The sequence below is a fragment of the Schistocerca cancellata genome, chromosome 1, assembly GCF_023864275.1.
Source record: "Schistocerca cancellata isolate TAMUIC-IGC-003103 chromosome 1, iqSchCanc2.1, whole genome shotgun sequence".
NCBI classification, from domain to species: Eukaryota; Metazoa; Arthropoda; class Insecta; order Orthoptera; family Acrididae; genus Schistocerca; species Schistocerca cancellata.
This window is the reverse complement of record NC_064626.1, coordinates 305,081,931-305,108,108: the sequence shown is the minus strand read 5'-3', so window position 1 is coordinate 305,108,108 and position 26,178 is coordinate 305,081,931. Positions and strand designations below refer to the sequence as shown.

General features: G+C 38.2%; 1 protein-coding gene across 2 annotated transcripts in view; it reads right to left on the bottom strand.

The window, feature by feature from the left end:
* LOC126172520 (actin-interacting protein 1) overlaps positions 1 to 26,178 on the bottom strand; it is a 178,119-nt gene that overhangs the window by 61,923 nt on the left and 90,018 nt on the right. For both annotated transcript variants that reach the window (XM_049920890.1, XM_049920889.1), the window contains exons 7-10: positions 25,063 to 25,191; positions 18,532 to 18,636; positions 16,626 to 16,728; positions 1,525 to 1,739 (exon numbers count right to left, since the gene is read on the bottom strand). In XM_049920890.1, coding sequence (XP_049776847.1) covers positions 1,525 to 1,739; positions 16,626 to 16,728; positions 18,532 to 18,636; positions 25,063 to 25,191 — 552 coding nt within the window. The remainder of the gene's footprint in view (positions 1 to 1,524; positions 1,740 to 16,625; positions 16,729 to 18,531; positions 18,637 to 25,062; positions 25,192 to 26,178) is intronic.

The window sequence follows — 26,178 nt, the reverse complement described above, 5'->3', positions numbered from 1 at the left end:
CACAACATCCTAGTTGCTCCCTACGCCATTCAGAATCTCAACTCCTTGCCACAAGGATAATATCCCTGTGGAAGACCCAGTTGCAAAATCTGCCCAATCCACTCAACCAGTACTTCCTATTTGTCCAAAACAGGTTTATCCTACCCCACCAGGGACATGTCACCTCTGAAAGCAGCCATGTCATTTACCAGCTCTGGTGAAATTGTTCCACAGTTTTTATATTGGTATGACAACCAACCAGCCGTCCACCAGGATGAACGGCCACCGCCACTGCCAAACTGTGCACACCATGCAGAGGAATGTCACACACTTGAGATCAATGGCAGCTACACTACCTGTGCCATCAGCAACCTTCCCTCCACTACTTTCTTTTATGAACTGCACAGACTGAAGTTATCCCTACAACACATTCTCTGCTGCTGTAGTTATTTTGGCCTCAACCTTCAGTAACATACTCTCCCCATGCCCTCCACCAACAGTTTTCACCCCATCTCTCCTATAATCTGCTCACCATTTTCATCTCCCGCCCTATTTATTTACAGCCCTCTGCCAACAAACCCACTTGCCTCTCCCCGTTCCTCTCCTTTTTCCCTTACCTCCCTGCCCCACAACCTCCTGATGCTTTACCTGTTGGCAGTCTAGTCCCTGCACACTCCACCAGACAGCGTTCATCTCTCTCTCTCTCTCTCTCTCTCTCTCTCTCTCTCTCTCTCTCTGTCTGTCTGTCTGTCTGTCTGTCTGTCTGTCCACCCGTACACTACTATCCCTATCCCTTCCCCTTTACATGTCTTCCAATGAATTAGCGACACACATGATGTAGCTTCTTCATGTGATGTTAAAATTCTTGTGTACTCTGTGGTAAATCTGCTAGAAACTACCGAGGAGTGCTGCATCGATGGCAGAGTGTCCAAAATATGAAAGATGGAATATTCTCCGCACATAAACCAACTACTAGGTAAATAGCCAAGACAGAGAATGCTATGACAAACACGAAGAAAGAGATTATGCAAGGACATATCTATTTTTATGGATACACTCTTAGGAATGATGAGGAAAGTAAAAAAGATATAGAAACATAACAAGCGGCCCAAGTTTTGGAAGATGTACTGGTGAAAGAGATTAAATTGGTGGCCAATATCATTATCACAAAAATAAAGAACAATGCCTGAAAATGTACAGCCATTCCACAACACATTAGCCTTGAATGTAGGAAAATTAAGCTGTGATAACAATAAAACATTTTAAGGAGTTTACCAGCAATGTTTCTTACATGATAAAGCCATGTGCTTTGTGTGTGTGTGTGTGTGTGTGTGTGTGTGTGTGTGTGTGTGTGTGTGTGTGTGTGTGTGTGCGCGCGCGCGCACGCACAATCGAGCATAGAGGTGGGGGTGGAACTTTTTTTTCCATACTGTATGTGAAATGTCAGTCTGAAACATACAACAACCACATTAGTAGGTGTACGGCTTACAATAATGCAAATATTTCCAGTACTGATATACAAAGCAATAGTTCTTATATGCACACCTCTTTCACTGTGCCTGCTACAATTGTCTCTCCTTTGATATCCATACCACGTGGCTGGGAACCAAGTTTCACATCAGTTGGAAGATATGTTTTAGTAGCAATATCAACCTGCTTGATACTGTCATCAATTCCACAGGTGTAAAGAAAATTATCTACTGCTTTCATGCCATTAATTTGATTTCCATGTCCCTTTCCTTCAATTCTGTCATTCTCTCCTGAAACAATTTTAAAATAATGTTAAAACAGAATTTATAACAAAAGACTAAATCTTTTATTCATCAGCCAAATTTTTGTTTCTGTGAACATTTATGACTGACTAAAATTGTGGAGTCTGGAAGGTACACGGGAAAACAAGTTACAAGTCAAAATTTCCGATTGGTACTTCAGGTGTGCTAAACTGATAGCACACCAATTTCCATACTTTCATGTGCAGAATGAAGTATTTGTCTTTTACACAATTTTTACTTGTCACAAATGGCAATAATTTATTACAGTTTTCACACAGAATTACAGAACACAATTGAAAATAACATCACTAATTGAAAATAACACCACTAATTGAAAATAACACCACTAATTGAAAATAACACCACTAATCGAAAATAACACCACTAATCGAAAATAACACCACTAATCGAAAATAACACCACTAATCGAAAATAACACCACTAATCGAAAATAACACCACTAATCGAAAATAACACCACTAATCGAAAATAACACCACTAATCGAAAATAACACCACTAATCGAAAATAACACCACTAATCGAAAATAACACCACTAATCGAAAATAACACCACTAATCGAAAATAACACCACTAATCGAAAATAACACCACTAATTGAAAAAACATCACTAATTGAAAAAACATCACTAATTGAAAAAGTTGCAGTTACAATAGACTAAAAAACCTAGCATATGACTACAAGGGTACCTCCTTCCGAGGTCATGAAAAATAGTTCCATTCTGTATAAAAGGTAGTTGTGTGAAATTTCGACTCAGTTAAGAGGGAGGAGATCCCCTGAGTCTTCAAAACTGCAAAATCCAGGGAAAAAAAGGGGGGGGGGGGATTACCTCTGCCTGATAAATTCCTTGATTAACTAATGTGAGCAGGTTTCAGTCTCCTAAGCTGAATACATTCTCATTTCACAGATGACACCAGGAGGTTGGTGTGGTGGATTAATTATCCCACCCCAGGTAGAGAGCGATTCTTTCTGATGACCCAAACCACAATATTCCACTTATCTTTCATTTTTCAAAAGCAGGTAGCAGTTTTAAGTACAACGAGATAATCAGCAATTCAATTAATGGCGAGCTTTTATTTGTTTGTGTATCAGCCACCTGAAATAACTGCCATCTGTCACACCAATATTAGTGGTTTTATTATACGATTTGTGGGTGTGCAAGTTAAGTGTGTATCAAAGTGCTACTGTTCTTGAGTGAAGCACCATCTCAAGAAATATCTTTCTGTGGCCCTCAGGCTGCTAGAAGATGTTTACCACCTGAAAACACTGCCATTCCAGGATGAATTTGAATTACCACCAAAATAAGGGGGCACCATTTTTTTTACCACTGAAATAAAGGTGCACATTTTTTTATATTTACATTTTCTTTGTTTGTGTCCATATCAAAGTATGGTTCTTTATAACTTCACAGATATCACGTGGTCGACTGTGATCTCCTGTGTCACGCTACAAAAACTCAAATATTGTTTTGGTACCAATTTCCTGAATCTGTTGCCTTTTTGTTTTTTTATCTAAATTTGTATTCTAAATTGAAAATGAATCATATCATTGCGCAGAAACATCAGACAAAAATATTAAAAGAGTTCAAGTAGGAATGAATCAAATTATAGAAATTACCAATACTGGGATTAGACACTTTGTTCCTAATAGAACAGTTCTAATCTACATCATATTTCGCTTGAGTAACGAGTTCTTTATGACAAATTCTTTGCAATGGCACTAAATTGAAGATTTTTCAACACACTACTCAGTCAATAAACCAAAAAATAAAAAATAATATCATCATATTTGTTAAATTTTACTGCTTGCTCATGCAGACCAAGCATGCTTATGGACCCTCTACCAACAATTGCTCCATTTTATGATGCAAGAGCAGGAACAGCAGTTGACAACGTAATGATGGACAACAGCCAACTATTTGATGTGTTGTTTTTCGTAACAATATATTGGGTATATTTTTATAACTTTTTAGATTTAGAAATAATTTTACATTTTATTGTTTTCTGGATTTTTAGTTCTGGTAATGAATCATAAGAGTCAAAACTAATAAGCTGTCATGTCCATCACAGGCAAGTGAAACATTGTGAATAAAAAATTTTAAAGTTATAAATTATCCAACAGATGTGTCAGGCTTAAGACAGAGAAGCCGTCCACGATGCAGGTCATATTTGAGCAATGTCATAAGTTTCCAGGGGATAAAAGAGAGGCTTTGTTAAAAAATATGAATTACGAAAGTGATTTTCTCATCAAATTATTCCCCCACAAAAACAGTGCACATACTAGTACTGATGAATGTGTATTAAAATTGGTACTGCAGTATGAATAATTAAATTGAAAATAATAATGTTTATCAGTTACTTGTGTATATTTTTTAAATGATAGTAAAAAGTGAGCATTTTTCTCGCAATCAGACTTGAAAAAACAAGACACGCTTCAGTTATACCCACTAATGCGATTCCTTTCATTACATACCCATGTCAATTGCAGCAAGGCCATCAACAGAAAGGTAAAGTTTGTTTTTATTTGTTTACATTACTATACAATCACATGGAAGGAAAGTTCAGTATATGATACAATAAAAAGTATCCTCTGGCATGCATTTCGTAGTGTTTCAAAGAATATAGATGTACATTTAGACCTGGGGCATCGGTTGTGAGTTACAACATTTCTGGTGAACACTGTTCATGCAAACATTGGGTATATATGGAAAATAGGCCACAATTATTCCTTTTCTACGAGCTACAATGTACTTTCTTTTCAAAATGACGAGTATTGCTACTTTTTCACAACATCTTTCAGTAGAAAACACGGTATTGCATTGTGAGCAAGAGCCACGCCAATTAACATGTGCCAAGTAGCAGGAACAAATGAAACTTATTTACTCTCAATAATAGAATACAACAATACAGTCATTTGGACATTAATCAACACTACTTGGTCCCAGTTCACCGACATTCACTGACGTAGCACTAGGAGAGTCCCGACAAGGGCAACATTGATGCAGCCATATTGGTAGAGGATGTTCTAGGAGAGATGGCCTGGTAAGGCAAAAGCTCGTGGCCAGTTGGAGGTAGCATATATGCTGTAGACATGTGGACAGATGGGCTTTGTTGGACAGGCCATGGGTGCAGCCAGCATGATCCAGGAGCAATGGGGAGTTGTACACTGACAGGTCACGGGTACAGCAGACATCGAGTCCAGCGTGGATAATTATGATGAGACAAAAAGCAAAGACTCAGACACTATGGGAGCTCCAATTGAGGTACCATGGAGGATCAGCAGTTGGACTGGAGTGTCTCCCAATCTCCCAATACCAACTGGCTCTGGTTGACTGGGCTTTTTATAACTGCCCAGTGGAAGAATACTTCCACGATGACAGGTGGGCATGTGATCTGCAGAAAAATTGGTGCCCACAAAGCACTGATTGTGGCTCCTCTCTCACTAAAGCTGGTTCTACATGTTGCCATATTTCTGCAGGAGATACAGTTGACAACAAACATGGTGTGCTGATGTCATTATCATACAGTTTATGTGCATCTCTTGTGGTGGTGTTGCCAGTGGCCCAGAGAGGTGGCAAGTACACATCTGAGTTGTGTTAATAGTGTAGATTTTCCATACAAGAATTTCCCATATATCCACAGGGAAAGGTGAAACAGCAGAAATTCTGCACAAGAACTAATGATTGAGTTTGCTAGTTTTGTTTACGCCTTCAAAACAAAGAATTATCAAATTCCACTGGCATTTCAAACCCCTTACCAACACTTCATACAGGACGAATATAGTATATTTTTCGAAGACTGTCAATTGAATATGTTCAAACTTAGAATCTGAATGATTCATATAAATGCATCTTTGGTTCTGTAACAGTAACAGATGTAATACATGTTTGGAGGAAAAAGGTGCCACATCATATTGAGCACAAAATCTATATTTAAATTTCCTTATCATTTCAGTCACACTCTAACTACATCCATATGCTAAAGGAACATCTAGCCATAAAGACCCAATTTCAGTGAGGAAGACAGTCCAGAAGTTATTTCAGGTATGCCACATCTTCCTCATGTCACCCATTGGTGATTAAACTCTGTAGAGCTACCAAACTAAAGTATGTTGATGATGACGTTTGATTTGTGGGCACTCAACTGCGTGGTCATCAGTGCCCGTACGATGTCCCAAATTTTTTTTTTATTTATTTATTTTTTTTTTTTTACACTCCAGTTTTTTTACGTAGTCCAATCTAGCCACTGTCACAATGATGATGAAGATGATGACAATGATGATGAAAACAACACAAACACTCAGTCCCCGGGCAGAGAAAATCCCCAACCCAGTTGGGAATCAAACCTGGGATCCCTTGATCCAGCAGCAGCACGCTATCCACTAGTCTATGAACTGCGGACAAACTGCAAGGATGTTGACTGTTACATTTCAATCGCTGCTCCTAATAGTCCTAGACACTTTCTATGACATTAAAATTGGGTAATTTAATAGACCTTGTGTGATAGGTCCTAAGTGTTTAGCAAACCAGGAATGTATGCATGCATTGTAAACATAGCTGTTGTCATCTTGGAAGATAGAAGTGTCCACGGCATACTTATCTTTAAGTTATAGAAGAAAGGGCAATACATGGTCACCGAGAACGTTGACCTAAATATTCTGGTTTATGCCCATGGTAACCTGAATAAGTGGGCTTAAGTTGTGGAACGAAAACCCTCCAAAACATCACACAACCACCTCGGGACTAAAATGCACTGTACAAACACAGCATGGTAAACATATTATTAGGCCATCAGTGCATTCAGTGACATCAAATCATATTACATGCCTGCAGTCTGCTGCTGTCCAATTTCTGTGTTGTTTAGCCCACCAAAGATTTGAAGCTTTTTGTTCCACTGAGAAATGGCTTTCTGTGGGGCAAGCAGCTCAAAATATCCCTTAGTTCCCTTCACTATGTATGCTCAAAGAATGGTTGAGATTGACCTGAATTCAATGACAACAGCAACTCTTGTCAGGTTTGAAATGGGTTGTCACTGACAAGGTGGGTCCCCCCCATTTAGCCTACGTTAGTTACGATCTTTTTACAGCTACTGTTCTTACGCCCTGTGTCATGGCTGCGAATGGTAAACCATTCTGTGTACACATGTTGGACAGTGTATGTTGATAAACTAACAAACCTGGAAACTGCATTCACACTGGCGCATAGGCATGTCCAGAGACAACAGCTCCATTCTGTCATTCTGTTACATCTCCTTGTTGACCCATCTTACTGAGCTGATTCCACACACTGCCATGACTTACGTCAGCAGTGAAAGGTCACATAATCACCTGGTACCAGTTCTACACCACTCCAAAGTAACCAGTATGCTCTTTCAAAGGGGTGACCAATAATTTGTTTTTGAACTTATAAGAATAGGCCACTGACGAATTTGGAGAGGACATGGTGAATCAAGTTGAGATGCTTGCTTGGCTATTAAATCATACAATTTCTGTTTGTGCACATTCCTCTGTATTTCTTTCCTATCTAAGCTGACTGGATAATGTATCACAAATCTTTGCCCAGTTTTTCTTGGCAGATAAATGGGTCATGTGCAGCAGGATAAGCTTATGATGATTTTGTCATTTCAAATGTATTACATGAACAGGGAACTTGTCTCAGAAGCTATATGTCTGAATTTGTGGTTGGCTAAGTATCTTATTAATTATGCCAAACATGAACAACAAGTGTGAATTCATCACCTTGACAACAATGGAGGAATGGGATCTAGCACTTAGTTATTGAGCTCTATAGAGTTAATTATATGATGTGTTCTCTGTACTGATTGATTACTGACAGGGATATAACACATTAAACTTACCCTTATGATAACAAGGTAAATTTTGAATGTAACAATGCTACATAAACAATAAAATATTTCTTTCTTTTTCTGATGAAGCCTGTCATTTATATTACAAAAATCATCAAAAATGGATAATCATACTGCGTCGATTGACACCAAGTGATTCAGAAAATGTGTCAAACGAATAAAGCACTGAAATGCTTGTGCATGCTAATATTTTAATTAGACATAACTTATGAACAAGTATCTAAATACACAAATATTTGTGGCGTACTTTAAGTTGTGTTTCTGATACATGTTTTAGATAATTAAAATTTTATTATACTATGATGGTATAAGACTCCACAGCAAGAAGTTGAAACACACATAAAAGGAATAGTGGCATTATGTTCGTGCACTTTGACTGATATTGAAGTACCCCATTGGAGCTTACGACATTTTCATACATTTTTACTTTTAGGAGAGACTTGATAAGTATCCATTTCCTACAATATGTAGCCAAATTTTTGCAATTACAGCTTCACTGTATTAGTTAGTTTTTATTCTTAATAATTTTAAATTTCCTACCTTTTTTTAAAAGTTATTATTAGATGTACATGTAAGTGTACGCACTATGATTCATATAATAGTATCTCTCATCTACAAATCATTCACAGTAATTTTATTTCATTGTCTGAGCAATTACTTTCGCACATGGAGTACATACTCTAGTGCTCTCCCTCTCTTCTCAATTATTCTCTAGGAAATTATGATTTGGTTTACAATAAAAACATACTTTTACATCATTGTTTGTTCTAATTAGCTTGTAAATGACTGTTCTACTGTTTGAAGAAATCATGATGCCTGCAAGGGTCTGAAAATTCAATATGGCACCTCAAAAACTGTACCCAACCGGTACCAATCAAACAATCCCCATTGCGATCAGCTCGACTTCACTGAAATGCTGAATGATTTCTGAACTATGCAATTACCCAAGCAACTATGAATATAAATCTGGTAACTGTTTACAACTGAAAAGGACTCTCTACATCTGATTTTGTACACTATGAGTGAGAATTTAAGGGAGAGTGTGGGGAATGTGGTGGAAGCAGTGGCCGGGCACCTTGACCATCAGAATCAGTTGGCTGAGTAGTGCAATTGGACATGAAAAATATTTAGGAGTGTATATTATATAAATTTTGTCATGACAAATATCCCTGAAATTGTTTAGTTTGGAATGTTTATTTCTGTCTTTAGTTAAATAAAGAGCTGGATATATGCTTGCTGGTCTATTTCTATTAAGTCCAGGGTGTATACGGGGACAAGGAAAAAAAATTCCCAGATTATTCCCGGATTTCTCCCGGATATCCCGTTTAACAAATACGCTTTTTCCCGGGCGAAAATACACTTTTTCTGTGCTAACTGACAGATTTTCCGTAGATTTTCCCTCGGAACTGCAAAACTTATCAATTCTTTGAATGGTTAACGTTTTATACAATCGCGTAGAACTTCCCGAAAAAAAAAAAAAAAAAAAAAAAAAAAGACGGGCAGAGAAGTTTTGGAGAGACTTATAACAAAAAAAGAGACCTTTGATTTGCAGCAACATATACGTTGCATATTTTCGTATTACGAAAGTATAAATTCGAATTGCACCAAACACAGCGCGTTAGTTTGCGGAGCGTTGAAACCGAGGTTGCGATGTCATTTTGTAAGCGAGTCATATCTCAAGCCACGAGATCTCGTCAGCCGATGACAGCAGATATTCAGAGCATAGGATACGTGTTATAGTCAGCCAATAGCAAGATCACTGGTTAAATAGCGCGAACACTCAAGAGGAAAAGTTAACGGTTTACATTAATGTACACAGTACCGTATATCTACAATAAAAGCTAAGCTTTCAAATATAATATTAGTCTTTAAGATTAACACGCTACAACAGAAGCTTAGCTTTCACATGTAATATTGATCTTTTTTGCGTGTGTTATACTTTAAGATACATCACACACATGTGCCAGTAAATTTAATATTATGACATAAATGTCTCGGCTCGAAACTAGCTGGTCCTCAAACTGTTCAGTTTCGAACGCTCTGTGGTTTAGATATCCATCCCACTTTCTCACACGTAACATAATTCATCTTGCGTAAAAAGAAATTTACTTTGAAAGTAACGCTTTTCTAACCACCGTTCGCAATACTATCCGAAGACTGTTAGAAATAGGTTCGATTTACCAGTTTCCAGAGAGCACCATAAAACAGGCATTATTGTGCGTGTGCAACTGCAGTGGTGTAGGAAGCCAGTACGTTCGTGTTTATAAAGCACTAAAAGAGCTTATATTACACCATAAAAGAAACAGGGCATCAGAGGGTACTCCAAAGAGCATCGGAATTTCGTAAACCATACTAAAATGCATAATTCGGCTTGAAGTGCGAATTGCCTTTTGCCAGATTCACAATGAAGTATGTCCCATCTGATATTAAGCTTTTCAGTGTGGTTTTTGGGATGTAAATTTTCTCGGAGTACCAGTACTCTACAATCTCATGTTTGTTTCTTTATTATGGCATAATGCCATATATGGCAGAAGATGATAACGTGCACTTGAAATTCAGCGAAAAGTTGGAACTAGCCAATACTGTAGAATGAAACACTTCGTTTCAAGTAAAATGATTGCCTCAGCGGAAAGATTAATAAAGCCAAATTTCTTTAGCAAACTTGCTAAAATAACTTCACTGTTCTGCAAGGCGATTAATGCTTGACTGCTACTAACTTGGAAATAAAATAAAATCAGAAAACTGAAATTAATAATATATTTTTGCTCTCCATAATTATGTGAATGTATTTTAATTCACTTGATAGCTCCCCGGCCACAGAAATCCGTTTGGTTTTCATTTGACTTGGGAGCTGTACACGAAGAGAAGCAGCGAAATCACTTAACGTAAACACGCGTCACGTGGAGGTTAACCCCCTCCCCACTACAACTCAGACAACTCTGTGCTAGTGTGAATCTGGCAGCTAGGTCGCGTGAGAAAAATTTTTCTTGTTTGCATCTGGCTGCTTGCTACTGCTACAGACACAGCTAACAGCCAAACTTCAAGTAGAAGGAGAAGGTACTGCTTATACGGGAGTCAAATGCGCACGCGCACAGACCGCTGGCAATTGGTCAAACGAACCTAATGTGAACAGTTGTGACGTCATGCTCATAGCAAGCAGTTTATTGTTACGAAGAATTACAGTCTGCGCCCTACGGCCTTTGACATATTTTTGCTATTTGCAAACGCTTGTGCGTGCACGGTTTTTTGTTGTAAATTGCACATTTCCTTTGTCACTAAAGTTTTATTTTTTTCCCTCTCGTTTATATTTTATTGCTGCAGTATCATTCTCCAGTAGCAGGATACAATAACATTCTTTGCTAGAGAATCAATTCTGCAGCCAAAATTTAAAAAAGATTAACTGAAAGCTAAAACAATGAAAAATTCCCGGAATTCCGAAGACTTCCCGGGTTTATCCCGGTTTTCTCCCGGATGAAAAAATTCCCGGGTTTTTCCCGGATTTCCCGGTTGTCCCGGGTCGTATACACCCTGTAAGTCTTTCATCTGAAGACTAGCAATTTATTGGAAACCTTAAAAATTGACTCACCAGCGAAATGTACTCTGAGTTGTAACTTGCAAGTGTGTAGCAATTGCAAAAACAAACTAGTTAATCAAGTCAGAAGATTTGGCTTCTCTACTAACAGGACATAGTTTGTTAATATTTCTACATGTTAAATTACGAAGTCACCGCAACAAAGGTCTTCTTCTAAATGAACTATTGTATAACTCCAACCAATATGCAGTGGTATATCCTAACATGTGTGTCACGCTGTTCCTTCTTTAGTTCGAGAAATCCATCAAATCTACTGGTCAACTTACAAAAATATTCAAATTTAGCTCCCATAACATTTTCCTTCTCTTTCAACCTGGATGTTTAACTTCCACATTTTCTGAATGTGACAAAATCATGCAACCAATGCTGTCTAAATGCTCTTCCAACACACCCCGTACTTTCATCGACACCTTTCCAGTAATGCAACAGGGAAAGTTTCTTAGCAAAATATCCTTCATTACTACAGTCAACCTGTCCCCATACTCTAATACCTCCTGGTCTCCACCTGTCTCCTCCCTTCCCCCTCTTCTTCCCATATTTCAACCCCTTGCTTCTGCACCAGCTGAAATCTATGCAAGCACCCATTTCTTTACATGAGCTTTAGAAGGAAAAGTGTCACCTCAGAAATGGTTCTTGACAATAAGGTATGAAAGGAAGTGTTGTGAACAAATAAATTAAATGGTAAACACAGCAGTAAATCTAAGCATCCTAAATATTTATAATTCCTTCACTTCCTATTTAATTGAAAACAAAACTACATATAAAACAGCAATCTACTTTAATCCTGCCCCCTCCCCTCCCCTTCTTTTTATGTGATGTGAAATCACATGTGAAATGGGTAGCCTCTCTCAAAACACAAGAGATGTAACACAATGAGAACTTGTACTGTGAAGCTACATTAATTCTGCACATGAGTTACTGAGTGTTGCAATATTTCCTGTTAGTGACATATAGTGGAATCGTGCTGAGTCAAGCAAAAATAAATGTGTGACTTAATTTTGTCCACTGTTGTCAGTGTTCTTGCACAGAGGACTCAAAATGTACCATGTCTTGAAATAAAATTAACAGTGACTGAAGATGATTTGTCTTCTTTACTGACGTAATGTAAGAACCTGTTTTCCAGTAGGAGAAAACTTGTCAAATATTTTAAATGAAATGAAGGCCATATAATGTAACTACAGTGAAACCTGGTTTTACACTTTTCAAGGGGCTTAAAAAAAAAAAAACACCCCTCGGGAAAATGTAAAATGAGAGAAATAATAATGTTTTAAGCTGTAAAAGTTATGTATAGGATAGCCTCTTGCATTTTCACACTTTGTGTGTGATATATGTACATAACAGGCATCAAAAGACTTGTCACAGACTTGTTTATTATCTAACAAAAATTGATGATGTGACGAACTGATAACTGTCTGGGAAATAGGAACATTTGACTCAATTTCATATGTCATAATCTGTTTTCAAAAGCCTGCAGCTGTCATTCGTTATTCAAACACCGAAATACTGCACTAGTTATGTATTTTTGTCATGCTTAGAATGGCATGTTTCGACAATTTTTTCTCGTTGTCAAGTGTAAATATGTTGATACGTATTTTGTGCTGCTCTGTGTCTCTCCTGCAGTCATCTTTCTGAAGTTATCAGGTACTGTACCTCCTCAGTTATTTATAAAACTACACACACAGGCAAATTATCCCTCACATTGTTTGTGTAACATCGAAGAAAAAAGAAGAAAAAATTATATAAGTAAATACTGCACTTGACAATGAGAATAAATTCTCGAAACACGTTTTGCTCATCATGAAAAAATCACATAACCAGTGCTGTGTTTATACTAAAAAGTAAAAGTATTTGAGCAACCACAAAAATGAATGTGGTGTCAACTAACATTACAAGTGGCCAAATGCCGAAACACACCAAATATGGTTCGACAAAGGTAACATGATGATCACAACAATCACAAAAATGCGTTGTTGTGATCGGTCATAATATATTTATTCGAATGAACCTAGTTACTTCCATCAGCCACAATGCCAAGTAGAGCTTGGCAGTGGCATGAGATACGGCGCGAATTGTTCCAACTGTACGTGTTTACCAGTTCAAATCCACTGAGTATAACCACTCTGGTGTAGAGAAACGTAACCACTGGTGTAGAGAAACTTAACCATGTACTATTTATAAACACCACTGGGTGGCCAACATCATGCCTGCATCATTTTTTTCTCTCCATGAAAACTTTTTTGTAATGCATACATTGCAGGAAAATTATAAATATGTTGACCCAAAATCGTGTGCAAATTAACACTGTAAACATAGGAAATTTGACAGGAACAGTATAAAATGTCTTACATGGTGGGAAAAGATTAATTCCGGGAACATAAAAGCGGGGTTATACTGTATTAAGAAAATGGTATCAAGTATTTCAATGAGATGTTGCTCATATTTCACTTACTGAGCTCTGAAATCAGATAAACAGCAATTTATGAAAGAAAGTATGTAGGTTATTTTGCAGTAAACAGCTCTTGAATCGACATCAATAAGATTTTTTTGACGTATAATGAAATGAATAATCTTGGTTAGGGTGAGGGAGAATTCTTGCATCTGTATGATGGACATAATTTTAAATGTGGATCTGTGCAGTCACAGATTTTTGAGCCCCACACAGTTTGTAATTTCACTTTGTATTGAGTTTAAAGTTTTAAGTGAAAGAGGAGGAGGAGGAGATAGAGATTAGTGTTTAACATCCTGCTGACACCGAGGTCATTAGAGACAGGGCCCAAGCTCGGATCGGGGAAGGAAATTGGCCACACCTGGCATTTGCCTGAAGTACTTTAGGGAATCATGGAAAACCTAAATCAGGAAGGCTGGATGAGGAGTTAAACCATCATCCTCCCCAATGTGAGTCCAATGTGCTCATCACTGCACCACCTTGCTCAGTTTTAAGTAAAAATATGCAGTTTATTCCTTTTTGTTTAGAATGCTTTGGATGGGGAGGGGCATTAATGAGCAAACTATGGTAATGTGTGTGGCTAGAATACAGAAAGTTAGTATTTCTGAAAGACAAGAAATCTTTAACCATTTTTTACTCTTAAAGCATCTGAAACGAAAGTATTAGAATGTATAATCCGATCCATGAACTATGGCAGTTCACGTAGCTCAAGACACAGATGGGGATTGCATTGTTGCTGGTTCCATGTGATGGTTGCAGTAAGCGCATACATGTTTTCTGTATACCGTAAACTATGTTTCTCACTTGCTTGTTAGACTTTTTACTTTCCACCAGCATCAGCTGCGACAACAAATTGAAAAAAAATTCACTGCATTACTCACTACGATCATGTTTAATATTTGCATTGAGTACGATGTTCACAGCAGAGCGCTGAGAACACTACTGAATGCTCATTGGCTATCAGAGAATACGTGATGTAGAGAGGGGAGAGAGGGGGAAGAGGGGATTTTTCTACTCTCCTCCTACTTGCCCATTGTAATTATCCTCTTTTAATTATTGAACTCTAGGAGCAACACTTTCCTGATTTCCCCCCTTCAACATCTCTCTGCATAGGTATGTCACCTCTACTGCACAGCCCTTTACCTTAAGTTAAGCAACTCATTGTCCTTTCTACATACCTATCAGCTGCTTCATACCTCTTATATTTGGGGGAAAACTGCACAGCCTGATACAAATAATATTATCACCTTTTTGTTAATTGTTTTTTGCATAATTGTAGTCTCAGTGTCTCATCTTGGTTTTCATTCTTTTCTGCTCTCTAACTGCACTAGTGAAATTACAATCCAATTGTAAGGCATATTTTGTACATTTAGTAAATTTCTCCCCACTAGTGACAGCATCACTCCTATATACTATATATACACTGATGAAACAGAACATCAAGACCACTTTCCGGCACGACAAACAATGCCATCTGGTGGCATTGTGGGCACATGATGTGGTAACATAAGTATGTGAGTGGACAAGCACGGGTGGGGCATCACCCTAGCGAAGATATGGACTGCAAATGGAGAAATCCATTAATGTAAGTGACTTTAGCAAAGGGCAGAGTGTCGTTACATAGAGTCTGTGAACAAGAATTTCGAAAAGCAAAACTGGTCTGATATTCATGAGCTACTGTTGTGAACATCTACAGAAAGGGGTCAGAGAACAGTGAAACTACCACTAGGCGTTAAATGGTTGGATATCCATGACTTTTCACAGAACTTGGGGTTCATAGGCTTGGCTGCTCTGAAAGTGCAACAGATTGTGGTCTGTGGCATCTCTGCTGAAAGAGCACAATGCTGGTGCAAGCAGAAGTGTTTCGGAGCACACTGTTCATCGTACGTTGTTGAACATGGACCTCCACAGCAGGCCACCCTGTGTGTCCACTGCTGACCTAACGACATTGTCAATTATGACTGCTGTAGGCAAGGGAGCATCAGGATTAAGGTAAATCACATTTTTGCTACACTAGGTTGATGGTCATCTCCATAAACACTGCCATCCAGGCAACAGTAGCTCAAAACTTGCAGTGAACCACAGACAAAGGTTGGTGGGAGCACTATTATGCTATGGGAGACATTCTCCTGTACTTGCATGAGACCTGTGGTAGTAATCAAAGACATGCTGAATCTGTGTCCCCCTACATGCTTAATGTCTTCCCTGACGGCAATGTCCTCTGTCAGCAATATAACTGTCGTGTCTCTGAGCCAGAATCCTGCTACAGTGGTTGGAGTAGCATTATATGAACTCACAATGATGTCTTGGCAGCCAAAGTCAGCTGATGTAAATCCTATGGAACCCATCTGGGTCACTACTGGGCACCATCACCATGTACACAAATCAGCAGCCCGATATTTACACAAATTGCACAACCTGTGCGTAGACATCCACATACCTCCCAACAAACTGTGGGATCCCTGATACCCAGAATCAGTGATTTATTTCATTCCAAAGACGCACAAACATGGTATTAAGCAGGTTATGGGGCAACCGAAGAATGGGATACAACCTGTTGGCTTTCACCAATGACATAGTTCACTCATAGATATTACTGTCTTTACTTTTGAGTCATAGATAATGTCACAAAGCTCCATAAACCTACTAACAAAGTGTTGGGCTCCTGATACGCAGAACCAGTGATGTATTTAGTTCTGAAGATAGAGAAACAAGTTATTAAGTAGGTGGTCACAATGTTTTGGCTCATCAGTGTAAGATTGCCACAATTTCTCTGTTTCAAGATGACTCAGTATATAAAATAATAGTTAAATATGGCAGAGCACTTCAACACGTAGAGACCTAACAACACACATTTACTTGAGACACATTTCAAGGTGTTTTTTTTTATTATGATCAATAACACATCAGTCTCAAACTTTAATCTATGTATAATAAGTAGGAATTTTTTACCTGTTTTAGAATCCCAGCTAGTAATAAAACCATCATGTGAACCAGTGTAAACAGTCTTCTTGTCTGGACTCAAAGCAAGAACTGTAATAGGCTTATTGTGTCCCTAAAATTATAGAAGCATGCGATAAGATGTAATCAGTATTTTCCTAAAGCAAACTGTGTTTTAACATTTAAAAATGCTGACCAGCAACTAATGACAAATTCAAGAATTAAACCTCAAAATCTAGTAATAATAATAATAATAATAATAATAATAATAATAATAAATTATATTAAAACAGAGATTCCATGACTTACCAAACGGGAAAGCGCTGGTAGATAGGCACAATAAAACACACACACACACACACACACACACACACACACACACACACACACACACACACACACACACACACACACACGAGTGCGAGTGTATACCTATCCTTTTTTCCCCCCTAAGGTAAGTCTTTCCGCTCCCTTAAAACCCACATCCTTTCATCTTTCCCTCTTTCCTGACGAAGCAACCGGGGGTTGCGAAAGCCGAAATTTTGTGTGTGTGTTTGTGTGTTTTTTATTGTGCCTATCTACCAGCGCTTTCCCGTTTGGTAAGTCATGGAATCTCTGTTTTAATATATTTTTCCCATGTGGAATGTTTCTTTCTATTTTATTTATAATAATAATAATAATAATAATAATAATAATAATAATAATAAAAAGAGGAAAGTTCAAAGTTTGATTCCCAGTTGTTCCTACATTTTTTTAAGATTTATTGTTTATTTCAAAGTTGTCAATGCTCTGTTTGCAATCTCGTATAGCACGTGGAAAGAATGAACACCTATATCTTTCCATACGAGCTCTGATTTCCCTTATTTTATCATGGTGATTGTTCCTCCCTATGTAGGCCTGTATCAACAAAATATTTTCGCATTCGGAGGAGAAGGTTGGTGATTGGAATTTCGTGAGAAGATTCCGTCGCAACAAAACATGCCTTTCTTTTAATGCTTTCCAGGCCAAATCCTGTATCATTTCTGTGATACTCTCTCACATATTTTGAACTTTTTCGATGTACTCTGTCAGTCCTATCTGGTAAGGATCCCACACCGTGCAGCAGTATTCTAAAAAGAGGACGGACAAGCATAGTGCAGGCAGTCTCCTTAGTAGGCCTGTTACATTTTCTAAGTGTCCTGCCAATTAAATGCAGTCTTTGGTTAGCCTTCCCCACAATATTTTCTGTGTTCCTTCGAATTTAAGTTGTTCGTAATTGTAATACCTAGGTATTTAGTTGAATTTACGGCTTTTAGATTAGACTGACTTATTGTGTAACCGAAGTTTAACGAATTCCTTTTAGCACTCATGTTGGTGACCTCACACTTTTCCATGTTAGGCTTTAGGTCTCATTAATCTGGATGGGTAATTCAATTCACAGGTTTGAGAAAGGCAATGACATATCACCTCCAACAAATACCCATGCCTAATAGTGCCTTGTAGTGTTCACATCAATTTTTAGGTAATAATTTAGTAACAAAGGATTGATAAAGGATGGAGACAAAATAAAATTACAAACATGTCAGGAATTCCATCCAGGAAGAAAATTCAAGAAGACCATGGTTTTATGATGAACCAAAACTTAAAAAGATGTAGAAAAAAAAGAAAAAAAGAAAAAACAATACTTGCAATGAAGGTTGAAATGATGGACATACACTGATAGCTGAAGAAAGTGGTCACAGCTTATCAAAATCAATGCAAAGATATAGACAATTAAAAATGTGTTCTAAAGTATTTGTTGTACAGCAAACAAAAACTTTCTTAGTGCAGATCAAACATGAGGCAATAATGAACCAGGACACAGCTTTCGCAAGAAGCAATAGCAGTAAAAAAACATTATCTACAGGAATTACTGTAATACAAAATTTTTAAAAGCTACCTTTATCACTCTTATGGGCTTCTCAGGGTTGTTGACATCCAAATAAGTAATGAATCCACTAAGGGAAACGGTCAGAAGGTACTGTCCTTGCCACAAACAAGATACCTGAAACAAGAATCTTAGTTATATCAGTAAGTCACCTGGTAAAATTCAATGTATTTGTTTTTCCATAATCAACAACAAATATTTATTACTTGCACAAATGCTTGATTTTACTACAATGCACTAGAAACCTACAATATTCACTATGAATTTGCTACACATATTTATTTGCTTTGCTAGTGTGCATTTGCTATATATAGGGTCATTTGATTATTTTTAATGGACAGATTTCTTGCACTAATATTTAACAATTTCTTTCCTTGCACGAAACAGTTTGAGACAAAGAACAGGTAAATACAGCGCAACTCATAGAAATTATAGGTTGCATTGAAAAAAGTTTTTTATGTGTAAAATATTTCTAATTTTTGTTAAACAACGGAAAAACCAGAAAAGGAATAATGACAACATTAGGAAAAGAATAGACTGCAGCTCACCGTATTGAGGAGGTGTTGAGTCACAAGTGGGCACAAGATATTGACAGCTATACATGCAAATTCCTATTCTAATGTAGAAACACACACACACACACACACACACACACACACACACACACACACATTCAGCATGGATAAATCTGGGGGTAGGGCTATAGGTGAGGCCTTTGGGTAGGACGAACTTCTGTGGAGCTGAAGGTTTTGGTGGAAAGGTTAACAACAGTGTTACAGAACCGCTTTGGCTCTGGATTTAGTGGAGAGCTGGTAGGGAATTTTGGGGGATGTGGCAAGTTGAAAAGATCAGCTAGACAGGGTCTACGTGCTATGATGGACGAGGAGGAACTTTGTGGGTAGGATAGGAGTTGTGTAGTGGTGCCCAGAGGTGGCATTAGGGTGTCACCATTCATGGAAGTGGTGTTTGGAATCCTCCTCCAGGTGCTGGAGAGCAAGGGATTCAATTTAAGAGATGTAATGAATGGAGTAGGGATTACACAGTGGTAGTATCTTGAAGAGAGGGGGGAGGTGGTTCTAGGATGCCTGTGCCAAGGACATGTGTTTCTATAGTACCAGTTTTGTGAGGGCCAGGGATTAGCTGAATCCGAAAAGGTGAAAGTCATTGTGAAAGGAGGGGCACAATCCAAAAAAAGTAATCTTTATGGTTAAGCCATTTGGGGGATTCCATGGTTTAGGTAGCATTTGGGAAACAGGACGTGGGACTGGGCTTTAGCCAGGGAAAGAGAGACTTTTCTGAACTGGTGCAGAAAGATGGAGCAGAGTCTATTGTGGCAGGAATAGTATAAAGGAAACAGGAATGATGCAGAAATGGGCAAAATAGGTGTTGATCGTTTTGAGAGGAGACTGGTAACAGAAAAGGAGTTGGATAACAGAAAATATGCATAAAAAACTCACACAGGTACATAAAAATATGCAAAAATAAGTGGTACATAAAAATATGCACAGATATGTACGAATATGCACAGACATGTAAAAATACGCAAGAGTGTGTGAAACCACATTAAAATACACAATTATAACTACCAGAGGAAAGAATATGGGGCATCAGGTGCTGCATCAACAATCTGCGCAGTCATGAAGCCTGTGTTATATGCGGACGATTGTTGATACAGTGAAACTTGGAAGCAGATTCAGTTTGGAAGGTGGTGAATAAACACAGGAAAGAAGGGACACAGAGGAGCCATGCCAGAGAGAAGAGTAACAAAGGAAAACATCACAGGATTGTAGGATGGAAGAAAGCCGTTTAGCAAAAAACAAACAATGGAAACTCCAGATGGGAATACCAACAATGCAGGAAAAGGTACACTGCTACACACCGTGAAGAAGGTACATTAAGTTGCAGACAGGTGCAGTTGAAATACATTTACATAAGGCTTTCGCTCCACAGCCTTCATCAGCAAACACACACACACACACACACACACACACACACACACACACACAAGCAAGCAAGCACACCCCATGCACACGACTGCCAATTCTGGCAGCTCAGGCCGGATTGCAGCTGTCACATGGTATGCAAGCAGCAATCTGGAGGGAGTGGGGAAGGGGAAGGGATAGTAGTGTATGGGTGGGGGGGGGGGGGGGGGAGACAAGCACTTTCTGGTAGAGTGTATAGGGACTGCAATGCCAACAGGCGCAGTGTCAGACGGTTGTGGGGAAGAAAAGGAGTGAAAAATGAGAGGAGTAGGTAAAAATGAGTGCATTGGCAGAGGGCAGCAAACAAAGAGGGTGGAAGATGAGAATAGGGAGAAGATGACAGGACAGAGGTGGTGCAAACTGATGGATGGAGAGTGTGGGGCAACATGCTACCATAGGGCCAGGCCAGGATAATTATGGGAGTGGAGAATGTATTGTAGAGATAACTCCAATCTCCACATTTCAGAAAATCTGGTGGTGGACAGGATGATTCAGATGGCTCAGGTAGTAACGCAGCCATTGAAATGAAGCACGTTATGTGCCGCTACCTGTTGTGGCATTAGGTGGTCCGCTTTTATCTTCGCCACAGTTCGGTGGTGGCCATTCATACTGGTGGGCAGCTGGTTGGGACTCATACCATATAAAAAGCTGCAGAGCCAGTAAATGACATGGTTGCTCCCACAGGTGGCGTGGCCCACGCCACAAGGATCATATCCCTGTGAAAGTGCCACGTGCAAGACCTGCCCAGTCCATTCACCCAGCACTTTCTATTCCAGTCCTGTCACAGGTTTATCCTACCCCATCAGTATCCACACCACCTGTGAAACCAGCCATATCATTTACCATCTCTGATGCAATCACTGCACAGCTTGTTATACTGGTGTGACTACAAACCAGCTGTCCACAATGATGAACGGTCACTGCCAAACTGTGGCCAAGAACAAAGCAGACGACCCTATGGCACAACAATACAGCTGAACATAACACACTTTATTACAATGGCTGCCTCCCTACCCAGCTTTTCTGAATGGTAAAGATTAGAGTTTTTCTTACAACATATTCTCCAATCCCATAATTATCCTGGCCTCAACCTACAGCAACATACTGTTCCCATACCCTCCACCCAACAGTTTCCAACCTCTCTGCCCTGTCATCTCTTCCCCATTCTCGTCTCCCACCCTCTGCCAATGCAACCATCCATCTTTCCCCAGTCCTCTCCTTTCTTGTTCCTTTTTTCTCTATCTTCCTGACCCATGACCTTCTGATGTTGCACCTATTGGCATTCTAGTCCCCACACACAATCCCCTCCCCATCTGTAAACTAATATCTTCTCCTTCCCCTAGCCTGCATCCTCCAGATTGCTGCTTGCATCCCACATGGTAAGTGCATTCCAGCCCAAGCTGATGGAATTGGTGGTCATGTGAGCATACGGTGTGCTTGCTCTACATTAGAATAAGAGCTTTTGGCTGAAAGCTCACATGTGTAGTAGTCTTTTGTTGTGTCTGCCTGCAAATCATCATCTCCTCTATATGGTGAGTAGCAATCTGTTCTTTCCATAATATTATTTACATGAAAATTGTGGATACATTTTATCCCTCTAGTTTCAGGAATAACTTAACAGCTTGAAGTTATTTTTCACTGAAATTATAACATACTAAGATACATACATACTTACAAGCACTACTAAACATAGCAAAAAAGGAGATATTCTCAGAGGGGGAAAAACGTTAAGATTAACACATCCAGTTCAGCTCTTGTAACATTAGCAAGATATTTTTATAAACTTTATCAAACAACCTATTTAGATGCTAAAGTGAAAAATTTTGAAGTGGAGCCTTTTATACCAACTAAGAATTTTCTTTTTAAATTGTATTAAATTGACAGTGCAAAATAAACAGCCAATGAAAAGCAACACATCGGTTTCTAACTACTATTCATGATACTTCAATCTGTCTTTTTTTTGTTACAGTGAAGCTTTTGATGCATGAAGCATTAATAATAATACACAGTTTTAGTGGGCCATGTGTTTGAGGACAACACTCAGTCTACCTTATAAAATAATCAAAATTTATTAACACAAAATAGATGAAGTTAAGAAGTTCTGCTACCTTGGAAGCAAAATATCACATGACAGATGAATCTAGGAGTACATTAAAACCAGCTTAGCACAGCCAAAGAAGGCATTCTTGCCCAAGAAAGTTCTGTTAGTATTGAAAATTGGCCTTGTCTGAGGAGGAAATTTCTGAGTATGCATGCTTGGAGCACATCACTGTATGGAAGTGAGTCATGAGCGGTGAGAAAACAAGAAAATATAAGCATTTGGGATATGGTGCTACAGAAGGATGTTGAAAATTAGGTGGACCCGTACGATATGGAATGAGGTGGTTCTTCAAAGAATCGGTGAAGAAAGGAAAATATGGAAAACACTGACAAGAAGAAGAAGAAGAAGAAGAAGAGAGGATGGCGGGACATGTTAAAACATCAAGGAATAACTTCCACAGTAATACAGGGAGATGCAGATGATAAAACTGTAGTGAAGACAGATATTGGAATACACCAAATAACTGTAGATATAGGAGAGAAGTGCTACTCTGAGATGAAGATATTGGCGCAAGAGTGTTATTTGTGATGGGCCACCGTGAACCAGTCAAAAGAGTGAGGTCTCCAAAAAATAAACAAGAGCAAAGTAATACAAACAACCATTTCGTATCATATAAGGCGACCTTTGGCTTTAAAAAAATGATTGAATCCTTCTGAGGACCGATGTTTATAAATCCTTAATTTATTATCAAGAAGGCTTCAATAATAGAAAGAAAGGAAGTCTTGCAATAAAGGCCACATTGGCTCAATACTATTGCACAAATCCAAGGAAAGTGCAATATTTCATGTTAATGTTGACAGACTTATATTGGACATTTACAGCTTTGTGAGTGGGGATATCACTGTCTTAGGAGATGTAATCAGTAATCTAGAACCCACCTTACAGCAGGTGATTGAGAGCACTCTGTAACATGAACACTTTGTACCATTAACACAGCAATTGCCTTTTATTACTGCCCGTTTATAAATGTATATAGTTTTTCATTATTTATATGAATATACTGTATGTGAGGTTAATGTTTGAAAAAATTATTACTAATTCATGCACGGGAACTGATAGGTACAAATGTACAGGGTGTCCCAAAAAGAATAACCTGATTTTAAATAGAATTGTTTATTAGGAAGAAGGGCTTAGCACCAACAAATTGCATACTAAATTACTCAGAAAAGACAGAACTTTATAAAAATCCATCATAAATGTTCAATATGTCCTCCACTGGCTGTACGGACGACATCTAGCAGATAGCCGAATTCATCCCAAACTGAGCGTACAATGTCTTCTGCCACTGAAGCTACAGCACCTGATATTCTGGTTTTTAGTTTATCAATGTCATGAGGTAAGGGAGGAACGTAAACACATTATTTAACGTATCCCCACAGGATGAAATCACATGGTGTTAAGTCAGGGGACCTAGGAGGCCAAGAGTGTAAAACCTGGTCTCGCGGTACTGTACGCCCTATCCAACATTGAGGCATAATGGCATTAAGGAAACTGCGCACGTTGTTGTGCCAGTGCAGTGGTGCTCCATCTTACTGACAGATGAAATTGTCAGAGTAAAGTTCTGGGAATAATCAGTTTCATAGCATTGCAAGATATGATTGTCCTGTTACAGTTTCTGCCTCAAAAAAGTAGGGTCCATAAACCTTGCTTTGCGAAACAGCACAAAAACACTCACTTTTGATGAATCACATTCGTGTTCAATTGTTTCATGAGGATTTTCAAGCCCCCATATACGCACATTATGATGGTGAACCTTACCGCTAATATGGAAAGTTGACTCATCACTGTATATCAACTGTGACATAACTGTCATCTTCCATGTCCACGCTCCAGGTCAGCACTCTTAGCGACATCCAGCGGATTTTTTCTGAAACTCTAGACCATGCCAATTACATCTAGTGCTGTTTCAGTTACCTAGTGACATTTGTCTCAATATTATTACAAGTTAAAATCGGGTCATTCTTTTTGGACACCCAGTATTACTAACCTTAGTCACATAAATCGTGCTCATCCCAAGAGTCCTCTTAGTAGCAACAATGTAACCATGTTGAATCCAGTTTATAAAAAAGACTGTTCGGTTTTGTTAATACTAAGAATGAAGTGCTAAAAATATCAATAAAATCGATAGTTCGTTAAAGACAGAGTGTACTTCATAGATTTCACAATCTGAACCAAAAATTTAATAATCTGCATCCTACTTCATTTCTTTTGAAGCTGTTTTTAAATAAGTAATTGAGGCAAAGTCAGAATATTGCATAATTTACTTTTTTAAGAGTGTTCCACACAAGTGTTGACATATGTTACTGTACCATTGGCTTGAACGATGTTGTTTCTGACTTTGTAACCTTAAATAAAAAAGAAGAAAAAACAAATAGAAAATTTTGTATAAAACTAGAAGTTGTCTCTCCCTGTGCAATTAATGTGATTTTATTGCTATTGACTTTTTTCAAAACAGTTTACCTGTTGATCTTCAACTTGGGTGCCCATTACAAACTCAGAGATAACAGTTCTGGTTTCTATATCCCACAGTTTGCATGTCTTGTCTCCAGATGCTGTCAGTAGTTGTTTCCCATCAGGTTTCCAAGCAACCTTTAAAAACACACACATTCACAAAAAAATAAATAAAGAAGATAACACTCATTATTTCAAACACAGACTACACAAAGATTTCAAAAGATATAGAAGGTGCAGAGAAGCTAACCAAAGTGTTTTTATTTATGGTAGAATGGAAATGATAATTCCTCACAAGTCTCTTATTTTATAATTTCTGCTAATAAAAAATAAAAAAAATGCCAATGTGAGTTAATTTTTGACGCAACGGAATGAAAATCATTTCTATTTCTCAATATTCTTTCAAACTGTGGAGCAGGTGAAATTACACAGTTTTTAAAGTTGCCATTTTTATATCAAATGAAAGTAATTTCATGTCCAAACTACCATGCTTGTTGGAAAATCTTTTAACACAGTCAGAGAAGTGTCAGTGAGTTACACAGTTGTTTTTAGAATGTCCAAATCTGTAATTATGTTGCAATTACTAAGTCTTCACCCCATTACCTTCTTCATACGACTAAATGAACACACATTTTCTACTGTGCTACAAAACTGGATTCTCTTCTACTGCTACACAATTCTTTGTGAATACATGTTGTCATCACGTTTCCCGCATTTGCCTGATATACATCCTAAGCTATTTCAACTGAAACCAAACTTATTTTAAATCTCTGTAGCCTCAGTCCCCAAACTGATAGAACTTCCTCCCTATGGAATGCAGTGTACCAAAACGAAAATATTAAATAACTCATAATGATCATATGCCACACACTGAATATTTAATGCAAAACCTAAATTTTCTTGTCTCTTGCAAAGCAGCAATTGGTACGTAGTACATCTAGCAGATTAGAAGGAGATACAAAACATCTTGTGGGTATTAAGATGTTATTGATCGGTATGACACAACTGCAGATTACCTATTGCAGAGACCATGTAGACCTGGTTTTTTTTAACTATATGGTAATATACACGGAATACCAAAAATGGTAGTAATGTATACAACTTGAATGTCTTCTTTTGACAAAA